This window comes from Octodon degus, unplaced genomic scaffold, assembly GCF_000260255.1.
Source record: "Octodon degus isolate 3935 unplaced genomic scaffold, OctDeg1.0 scaffold00118, whole genome shotgun sequence".
Taxonomy (NCBI): domain Eukaryota; kingdom Metazoa; phylum Chordata; class Mammalia; order Rodentia; family Octodontidae; genus Octodon; species Octodon degus.
Genome location: NW_004524694.1, coordinates 4,191,251 through 4,202,642, shown reverse-complemented (window position 1 = coordinate 4,202,642; position 11,392 = coordinate 4,191,251). Strand labels below are relative to the sequence as shown.

At 35.4% G+C, this 11,392-nt stretch overlaps 1 protein-coding gene across 1 annotated transcript in view; it reads right to left on the bottom strand.

Moving 5' to 3' along the window:
* The window catches only part of Pkhd1l1 (PKHD1 like 1), a 165,853-nt gene that overhangs the window by 39,750 nt on the left and 114,711 nt on the right, over positions 1 to 11,392 (bottom strand). The window contains exons 54-58 of the mRNA XM_004640093.2: positions 10,813 to 10,942; positions 4,526 to 4,699; positions 2,621 to 2,724; positions 1,689 to 1,818; positions 793 to 914 (exon numbers count right to left, since the gene is read on the bottom strand). Of these exons, the coding sequence (XP_004640150.1) occupies positions 793 to 914; positions 1,689 to 1,818; positions 2,621 to 2,724; positions 4,526 to 4,699; positions 10,813 to 10,942 (660 nt within the window). The remainder of the gene's footprint in view (positions 1 to 792; positions 915 to 1,688; positions 1,819 to 2,620; positions 2,725 to 4,525; positions 4,700 to 10,812; positions 10,943 to 11,392) is intronic.

Sequence of the window (11,392 nt, the reverse complement as noted above, 5' to 3'; positions counted from 1 at the left end):
TAAGATATTTAATTTAATTAATTAATTAATTTGTTTATTTTGGCAGAACCAGGGATTGAACTCAGGCCCTTGCACTTGCCAGGGAAGTGCTTATTCTACTGAGCCATTTCTCTGGCTCCTTTCTTTTAATTTAAACATTCATTGCAAGTTTCAATCACCCCTTGTGTAAATAGAACAAGTGAGTATCTTCCTCATTATGGATGCTAAGTTCTAGCCTTCATATTTTCTCTTAAGGTAATATGGTGTACAGACCCCATGCTCAATTCTTATGTCATCTTTCATAAAGAGTTACTTTAATTTCTTTTCATTCCTATGGTATAAGTAAATAAAGGAAAAACAAGAAGGCAACACTTATCCAAACTTTCTTTGTCCTTGCTATTTTCCTGTCTGTTGTCCCAACCTACATCTAAGCAAACATGTAAAATAACTGAAGAAACTTCATGGGAAGTAAGAAGGGCCCGACTAATACTATCAATATTATAGTCAGTCAATCAGCACCAGGGAAGTCCTGGGGTCCTACCAGAACTTGAAAGCAGTAAGTTAGGTAACAGATGAAAGGACCTGAGAGAACTATGCAAACATTGGCTATGCACAGAAAGAAAACAATTGGTCTTAAAGTCAGTAACACATTTTTAAAAGTTCATTTGCTTCTTAGATTAGTTTGTCTCATTAGTTTATCAATATCTAAAGGAAAAAATTGTCTGCAATATTTTGAGGTTTATAACTTATACAGAAATTATGATTATAAATGACCATGATAAATTTGTGTAGCTATAATTTTGTTCTCACTACCTCGATGGCTGCGTGCCAGAGAGTTGAAGTTAAATCCTTTCTGTTCTGATAGGTTCCTGGCCAAACTGAAAATGCAACCAAATTTCTCCGGACTCTGTTGGCATCCCCCCATATTCTTATGCCTGTAATAAAAGAATAAAGATCTCCCAGAATATAGATATTAATTTTCAATTGATGCTATGAGTGGTATCTTTTTTGGTCATGAAATTATTTTTGTACTTTGAACTTGACAAGCAATCTTCTTAGATTTTCACCAGAGTTAAGAACAGAAGCGGGGGCCTTGAACATGGTGTGTGCTGAGCCATGGGGCTTCAAGCTTCCTGTTTTGATTTACTAGAGTCTTTTCGACTCTGCTAATTATTTTCTCCCTCAGTAGACAACTTGAATTAGAGTCTTCTGGGGTGCTTGTTAAATGGGTGGGTTCACCAGATTTTAACAAATACCTACCTACCACAGGAAACAGACTTAAAATTATATATAATTTCTTAAATAAAATAACTTGTGGAAGGAATAATCTTTGTGATTGATATGTGAGGAATTTTTTGAAAATCATAGTAATTTAAATGCTTGGAGACTAGACAATGGTCTTGTAGGTCACAGTCTGGTAACAGTTCTCTACGTTACGAGACTGCACTGTCCAATCGGGTGGGGATAGGCACATGTGGCCATCTAAATGCAAATTAAGCACAATTAAATTAAGTTCAATTAAAATTAAAAATTCAGTTCCTCAGTTATCCTAGTCACCATTCCAGTGCTCATTAGCCACATGTGACTTGGTGATTGCCACAGATACAGACCATTTCTGTCCTCACAAAAGATTAATTGGACAGCATGGTTTGACAGATGATGTTGCCACCGAAAGCTGTGTTGCTTGAAGCAGACCATTAGGATGCTACCTTCTCCCACTGTGAAGTGAACGACGTTGTCATCTATGTCCAAGCCATCTGTGCCGAACACACCGATCGCTGGAGAGAAGCCGTGGTGGAAGGAACAGCCTCGAACATAGGATGAGCCCCGCTCCTGCGTCTGCAAAACACAAGGCTCAGCGACGTTGTTTGGAACATAAACCTTGATCAAGTCTCACTTTACTTTTTGCTTTCTCTTGAAGGAGATGGTTTCCCAATGGGGCTTTAATCATGGCAATTTTTCATATATTCTTGAACTTGTAATTAAATGAAGCAAAATCTATGCTGAGTAAATGTACACTTAGACAGTTCGATGTGCCTCTGCATGCAAATATATTTCTATCATTACTTACAAAGTAGCAAAAGTGAAGATCCATAATAGTGGTTCATATCTCCCCTCTAGGTTGCAGTGGCAAAGAATAACAGTTTCTATTAAAGTGAATTTTACTTATGTTTCTCAAATGACAAGTGTGGTAATATCTTTATGTAACCACCAAAAGAGGGAAAATAAATATTCTGAGAAGACTGAGGATTTAAGAAAATTTCATATAAAACGTTTCTCACTAGAAGTAAAAACATAATTTTGTAGGCTGAAAGTTAAAACCTCTAACATTTGAACAGTGACCTGGCCTACACTATCATCTTTTGTTAAAAAAAAAAAAAAATCCTTGCTTATCATAGAATGAACTATTTTGGGAAACAATTTTCACATGTTAGCTTTACTGTTCCTACAGTTTTTAATCACCTTGAATAAATGCATGAAATGAATAAGTCACATATTCTTATGTGTCTAAAAATGTCAAGAAAGTTTTTAGAATACTAGATTGTAAATTCACTTATGTGAAGATGTGGCTACTTAGTTCTTAGCTCAATGAAAATAAAACCATTTTGTCTTCAATAGATGTAAAAATTCAAACACTCACCTGTCCTAGGTTAAGGAATGTTACCGCATGTCTTGGATCTGTGCTATCCCGGAAGCCTTCTTGACCACTGTGATAAAATTCAACATTGCTTATTCTTGCATTTCCTGGGCAAAGGAAACACAGGAGCAAAAGTTCCTAAGATGAATACAATAAAACATTTTTGAAAGCTACATAAAGCTGTTCACATTTTTCTTGGGAACTACATTAGTTTTTCTTTGTTTCTTAGAAAGGCAGTGTGTCTCGACCTTTTTTAGCCCCCATTTTTATCTTTCAGGAACATTTTCTTGTAATAGACTCCATCTTCCATCAAAATGTATAATTGTGATGGTGTAGACATAGCATGTGTTTGGTAACGTAAGGGGCCCTTTGAAGAACTACAAGCCATTGCAAAAGCTAGGTTTGTTTGTTCCTAAGGGCCAAATTTCTCTCACTCCTGTGAGGATGACATGGTCCTGCCGAAAGTATATTTGTAAGACATGAAACAAAGGTTATGTGAGATTTCAGTTTTGCTGCCATAAAGAGCCTTTAAGGCTTTGTCCTTCAGAATCTTTCAGAATATGTATTGCCAATTCTCTGCTGGCCAGTTTGTCACAGTACAGTTGAAATGACATGAGATAATTTTATAGCTTAGTGATAAAAACAACAATAATCCATGAGCAGCTACTCTGTACCAAATGGCCATGCTAAATTAATTAAAAGGCAATATGGAATTCAATTCTGTAAACTATCTTATATGCTAGGGGCTTTTATTATTGTTAACTTCTAGGAAAAGAAACTTGGGTCCAGAAATTCATGGCTGAAAAAGAAAGAGACAATATGCTTTATCTGAAAAAACTGGCATTGATAGGCTGCACTGGAGGAGTCACTCTGTGTTAGAAAAGTCGGGTTTGAAATTCCTGAGCCAGTAATTGAATACCTGGTGGAAAACATCAGAATAATCAAACAAAGACAGAACAGAAATTATTAGAATAGAACAATTGGCATAACAGCAACCATAGATGCATTTTCTTTATTTCCAATTTACAGCAGCAAAAAAGATTGTCTTGGGAATAGAGTCCATCACAAATATTTACCTTGTGCCATTATGTGTTGGAAGTGTTAGATACCGCTTAGTAACTAAGATAAAAGCAAGATAAGCATGAATTTTTTCATCGTTAAAAAAAAGGATAATGTTGGTGACATAGCATTATGAGGATTAAATGAGATAATATGCATTTAATGCTCAGCACAGAGCCTGTGATTTTGTATCATGATGATTATTACAACCATCATCCTCATTAGCCTAAGCGAAGCTTCTGTTGGTTGATTATGACCAAAAAGTAGAAGCTACACTGGTACAGTCTTCTGGGCAGTAGATAGGTTTTCTAATGTTAAAAGTGTTCCAAAATGGAATAAAGAATAATTATGAACATTTTTAGATTTGTAACTGAAATATTTAAGTATGAAGCAGTATATGATCATGTCAACAGAAGCCAGGAGCTTGAACAGAGTGGAGGAGGCATAGATAAAATGAGATTGGTCAAAGCTGGTATTGCTGGGTATGGTGGACTTTTGCTTTCTGTGTTCTTGGTACATGTCTGACATTTTGCTTAAAACAAATGAACAGCAGCAAAACAACAAGTGATGAGTTGCATATGTCATAAATTGACTTGTGTTTTGGTAAGGGGTTGACTACAGTTACCAAAGAGCACCATTAGTTTGAAATTTTTATTGTTTATGAAAACAGCATAAACAGCCAATAATTTTAGAGGATTAACTTGAAGGGTAATACATAAATTACAGGAACACTCCTAATGCTTTATTTTTCCAAATAATCCTATGATGAAGGAAAAACTGTTTAAAAACTAATAATGGAAAAGACAATGTCATGTATAATTTAGAAAAATAGATCACACTTATACCAACCTCTAAAGGTTATCATATTTCCAGTGAATGAACCAACAAGAATGCGTGCTCCAAAAGAGTCCCTGGACCAACCAGGGTAATCTTCACCAACTATTTTGATGTTCCTACTTAGTAATCCAACATCGGCAGCTAAAGTGTAGCTCTGATCTGTTTCAGGGACATAGTATCTTTTGGCTGAAATAGGAGGAAAGATAGGTCACTGCCAATGCTGAGAAATAAATGTCTTTATCATTTTCCTGACATTTTATATGATGGATAATGTTTTGCAAAAAATCCACTAGTTCATAAACTGATTAAATTTACATGATTAAACCTATGTAGCTAATAGAACTTAAATTAACATGCTCTTACTTAGAAACTAAAACACAACCAACAGATACATTTGTTCTGTTTAAACTGAAGAGCTGATTGCAATCATCAATAATTGGGCTACTGTTTGGCAGATCTTGAAGGGAGTTCACAGTCACTACAAATTATATACAAACATTGTTATGCGACAAATTGAGAAGCTTATTATACTTTTAGCAGATGAAGACATGAAGTAGAGAATCAAAACAAAAACTTCTCCAAGGCCACAAAGTGAACAGCAACACAGAATTTCTCCAGATACTTACCCATTATTTTTTCCCCTGTTCAAACACAATTCCTTATTAATACATACTAGTATGTCAAATACAATCTGTACATTTACATCTTTTTATTGTTGGAATAATGTTGTGGTACATAACAATTAAATTTATCCTTACAAATTGGTACATGTACATATTGCCTCTTGATTACTTTTACTTCTACTTTTTCCACTAACCTCCCCTCTCACTGCCTCCCTAGGCTCATCTCTCATCGCCACAGTCTATTTCCTTGTCGCCTACAGTGTATATTTTATCTTGCTCTTTAATTTACTTACATTTTGGGTCTCAGAGAAATTGTGCAACACTTAAGCTTTCATGTTTCAAATTTATCTTTCTCTATGGCTGAGTGGTACTCCATCGTATAGTCTTTACCTGTTCATCTGCTAAGGGGCTTAAAAGCTGCTTCCACAATTTAGCTACAATGAATTGTGCTACTGTACCCAAGACTATATTTATCTCTATATTATGATAACTTTAATTCTTTCAGATGGATACTCATCTGAAAGATATACCTGGGTCAACTGAAATTTCTATTTTTAGTTTTTGAGGAATCTCCATACTGATTACTCTAGTAAGTTTATTGGTTTATAGTCTCTCCAACATTATGAGAAGGTTCTTTTTTCCTCACAATGTTGTCAGCACTTGTTGTTTTTTAAGTCCTTGATAACAGCCATTTTCATTGGCATCTCAGTGTGGTCTTGATTTGCATTTCTCTAATAGTCAAAGATGCTGAACCTTATTCTATGTGCTTATTCACCATTTGTAATTTTTCTTTGAGAAGTGTCTATTCTTTACAATTGCCCATGTTTTTTGATTGGCTCTTTTGTTTTGGGTCTTAAATTTTTAGACTTCTCATATATTATAGATAGCAGTCTTTTGTCTGAGGAGTAGTTAGCAAAATCATTTTCCCATTCTGTAGGCTGTCCATTCATTCTGTTCTTTCCTTTGCTGTGCAGAAACTTTTTAATTTTATATAATCCAATTTGTTGATTCTCATATTACTTTTTTGCAATTGTGGCTCTGTTCTGGAAGTGGGCATTCAATGATAAATTTCCATTTAGAAACCTTTCACTGTACCCCAAAGATTTGGATAGGTTATTCTGGCATAATCATTTGATTCTAGAATCTTCTAATTTTTCCCTTTTTCCTCCATGACCCACTGATTATTCAAAAGTGTATTACTTAATGTCCATGTGTTGGTATAGTTTTGTGATTTCTGTTGGTATTAATTTTTTTAGTTTCATTCAGCCATAACCCAATGTTCAAGAGATTGATTTTGATTCTTTTGTATCTACTTAAGCATATCTTATGGCCTCCTTTTAAGGAAGTTCCATGTGCTAAAAATTGTACATTTTGTTGTGGTTAGATGAAACATTCTGCAGATATCAATAAAGTTCATTTGTTCAGTGATGTGGTTCAACTATGATATTTCTTGGTTGATCTTTGTCTCATTGACCTTCTTATTTGTGAAAGGGGAGCACTGACAGCCCCACTATGAGTATATTGGTATCTATCTGTCTTGGTTAATTTTCTCATTGTTAAGACAAAATACCCAACCCTAAGATAATGGGAGGAAAGATTTTTCTAGCTCACAACTTATGCAACTTTCAGTTCATAAACAGTTGGCTCCAGGGCAAGGTTGTATGGCACAGGAGCAATAGTTCAGGGTGGTGGAAGACAGAAAAAGCAAGAAGAGCCAAAAGGGGAATGCAAGCCTCATTTTTTCCTTTATATTGTAAACAAGCTCTCCACCCTAGGGCAGGTATAGCATTCACACCATCAATCCCAGTACTAGACCATGAACCAACCACATAATCTAGATTCAGCCACCTCTAAAAACCATCCCTATGACCACATGAAGCTTTGGGAGACATCGAAACACAAAACATAACATTCTATCCCTGACCTTACAAAGACTCATGTACATCCCTTTATACAAAAGCCATTTAGTCCATCTCTAAGAGTTGCCAGAGTTCTAACACTTTCACCATTGGTTTATTTAGCTCACAGTTTGTAGAGATTTCAGTCCACAGTTGGTTGGCTCCACGTCATGGTGGCATAGCACAAGGGCAACAGTTCAAGGTGGTAGAAGTCAGAAAAAGCAACAAGAGCAAAAAGGGAGGGAGAACAAGCCTCTTATCCTCCCTTATATTGTATGGAGACTATCCACCCTCCGGTAGGTGTAGCACTCATATCATCTCCCTTCCTTCCACTTGCACAGGCTCAGAATGTTCACAAAGTGAGGACCCTGGCCTCCACTGAGTCACATGACTAAGCGCCTAGGCTTCTCAAGGTGAAACTATGTCAACCATTACATCATCTGTCCTTTTACATCAGTAATTTTTATTTTATGAAATTAGTTCCACCAACATTTGGTGTCTAAATATTTAAAATTGTTATCCCTTACTATTTAGTTTCACCTTTATCAGTGTATTGTGACCTTTTTTTTTTCTTCTGTTCAGTTTTGGCTTGAAGACCTCTTTGTGTAAAAGTAAGATAGTTACTTTTACTTGTTTTTAGGTGCTGGTTGCATGAAAGATTATTTCCCATACTTTCACTTTCACTGTATGTCTTTCTTTGTGTATGAGGTGTGGCTTTGATCCAAAATGTCAGCTGGTGTCTTTATATAGTAGAGTTAAGACTATTTTCATTGTGTGTTACTATTCAAAGGTATCTATGTACTGAATTCTATTACTGATTAGGTCTCCATCAATTTTGAAGGATAATATTGCAGGATACAGTAACCCAGTAATCCTAATACAAGATCTAGTTTGGCAATAGTCTTATTTTTTCTTGAAAAATTTCTCTCAAAGCTCTCTTGGTCTTTAATATTTATGTTGAATATTCTGATGGACTTGGCTTTATTATTTGATGCTTTTTTGTAATAGCTTTTGGTATTATTTTTTGTGCTAACTGCTAGGTTTTGACTATGCTATTGCACGGAAAGGTTCCTTCCTGGTCATTGCATTTGGATTCTATAAGCTTTTTTTCTTTGATATTGAATTGTTTCCCTAAATGTGGAAAATTGTCTGCTATAATTTTGGGGAATACATTTTTATATATTTGGTGTCATTTCTAACCTTTCTTTTTTGTCATCTATCCACTGTTAATCTGGTTTTCATAATATCTAATTTTGTTTTTAGGATATCATTGAGTGCATGATCTATTATATCTACCTTGTCATTATGTTCTATCAGTCTTCACTCAGACTTGTCAGAGAGACCAAGCATAATCAGAAAGCCCATACTCTCCACTGAATTTTTCATATCTAGGATTTTTGCTTGTTTGCATAATCTCTAATTATTTTATTGTCTTCTTTAATTCAATTTGAGCTTTGGCATCTCTCTTCTGTAAGTGTATTAAACATTTTGTTAGTTAGCCCTCTTATCTGTTTACATTTTCTTTAGTGTGCTAAAGATCATATAAATGTTTATTAGTTTCTCTTTTGATTTTTTACATTTAAAATGGTTAACATTTTATCCATTTGGTGTTTTGAGTTCTTTTGTGTGTTAGTTCCTGCACTTTGTGAGATCAGCTTTGGGAGAAATTAAGAATTTTCGGAGGCATTTTATTGCTTTGCTTTCTCATGTTTTTCATTGTTTTTGTGCTTAAAGACTAATGGGATTGTAAAACTACTGATATTGTGGAAAGTTTTTTAGTTAGTGATATTGCCCTGTGATGTGACTTTGGCTTTGATGGATGCGCTTCTATTCAACTTATCAATCCAGTTGGATTAGTCCCATTCACTCTGCTGTAAGGAGAAATGCACTATTACCCTTTATATCAGGATCCACAGAGCTAGTAAATTATGTCATTCATATACTTAAGAATTTAGCAGTTTCAACCTGTTTGCAATAACAGAGAAAGACAGTTATGATAAGTAGGCTGGTGCATAAAGGATGAGGGAAGGAAAAAGGAGGGAGAAAATAGTACAGAGAGAAGGGGAGGATAAAAATATGAAAGCAAATGAAAGAAAAAGAGATAGGCCTTTGTAACATTATTTCTATGTCTAGAATGTAGAGTAGAGGTAGTGATGATTTGAGAGGTTATTTTCAGGAACAAAGAAAAGAAAGAAGTCAGTAAAGAGTATAATTAGAGAAAGGTATAAGAATGTCTGAACCTATTAACATGCTGAAGAACCCTTGTGTTTAAATTTCTCATATATAATTTTTAGTGAGGTTTAACCTGACATGTAATATCTAAGTTATACCACAAATTAATTGTTGTTTTCTATTTCACATATATAAACCAAAAGGAGAGACAACACACACACACACACACACACACACACACACACGTAAAGACTCATCTCAGTCCTATTTATACTTCAGTCTGAATTTGACCAGAGTGCTCATCCCTTTTAATTAAGAAATAGACTATGTTTTGCAAGTTTTTCTGGGCTGAGCTCCAGGCTTCCGTGGTTATGGTTAACACTGGTGCTTGAGCTGGTTTGGCTCCTGCGCTTGTTCTCTTGCCCACCAGTGAGTAGCAGGATTTAGGGGTCTGTGCGGATCACAGAGCCTGCCTTGTTCCCTTTGTTATCACACCTCTCTTAGGGTTCAGCTGTGCTCCTGTGGGCATGATTAGTGGGAGGTTTCAGTCTCTGTCTTACGATCAGTCACCTTTAACTGTAGGAGGGTGGGTATGGGCAGCACACTGGTCAAGCACCCCCTCTTCTGCTGATCTCTGGGTGGGCAGTTCTTGATCTCTATCCTCTTCCCCTCTGAAATAATCTCTGCCCCTTCTTATTTCTGCTCTTTCTATATCTCTCCTGCTGAGCATGTCTCCTCATTTATGTCTTAACGATTTATAAAACGTATCATAAATTATACTCTCAAGCTCTAGAAATCTTATTTGAACCCTTAAGGCAAACAAATTCATTTCAAACAGGAAGGAATGTTTTCTACCTTAAATAAGAGAAATTATTGTCAGTTTTTAAAAACAAGTTGCTTCATAATTAAATAAACCATTTCATAATTATAATGTAATCACAAATTCTTAAACCTATTTATTTAAAATATATCATAGAGTATAATAGATACAAGTGCTTATATCAAAGCTGTGTCTGAAACAGTTCCTATAAATTTCTTTTTATGGCTCAGATGAGCCTCAGTTTATCCTGCTGCATCCCAGATACATATCAATAGTTTTGTGAAGCTTCTAAAGGTGTTGCTAACTTTATTGTTCTGTCTGCTCTCATTTCCAGAGATATAAAGGGCAGGAGCATGGTAGAGTTTACTCTTCTAAGTAAAAAAACAAACAAACTTCTTTATTGGTCATAACAGCTAAAGAACTGTCCATGAACTAAATTAGAACCACCTTTGATTTTGGATGAAAGGTTTTAAAATGTCATTGCATGTAACAGTCATCCAGAAGCCTGCTTAGGAGATGAAGTGCCAGGCCCTGAGCTCTGGAGTGTACCACAGATGTTTGTGGAGCATCTGCTGAACAAACAAACGAGCACCTTCTGCAGGGGCTGCTGGTGGCCAACATAAACACAGCTAGTGCCTCTGGCTATCAAAGTCAATCTGGTTGAAATGCTCTGCTAAAATATTCATGTTTTGTCTAAGAGCTATGATTACGTGATGGAGCACTGAAATGCGAACATTTCCAGACATTTCCATTCTGTGTCCCTTTAGTTAAGGAGAAGACACTTACCAAAGTGACTGTAGGAAAGGCTATCATTGAGAATGAGGATTCTGCGACCATGCAGGACTTTAACAATACTTCTAGTTTCTGTCTGGTGTATATCATAACTTGTGGTAGTTATCACAATCTCTTCTCCTTCCTTAGAAAAAGTCAAATGACAAATTTAAGAGCAATTTTTAAAATAGGCTTACATCTTTTTAAAGAATGATACAGAGCTAGTCAAAGTGAAATTCTAAACATTAACTGCTACTTTCAAAAAATAGCTGAGCTGAATGGCTGAGATGATTGTACTGAGAATTTCCATTAGCTTTTTTTTTTTTTTTAATAGCAGTCAATGTTCAGAATTTTCACTTTGACTAGCTCTGTATGCTGATATCTGTGATCTGAGCAATGACATAGAGGACACCAATGTGCAATACAAAGCCCATGGTTGACTGCCTCTCATTTAGGTCTTCTAAATGGGTATTGTTCCTAATGTTACATCAGTTATTATACTATCTTTAAAATAAATTAAACAAAAAAAAGACAAGTAAAAAAATTAAGATTTCTTGAAAGCAAGCCCCAATAGGCAATTATTTCTCCAATCTTG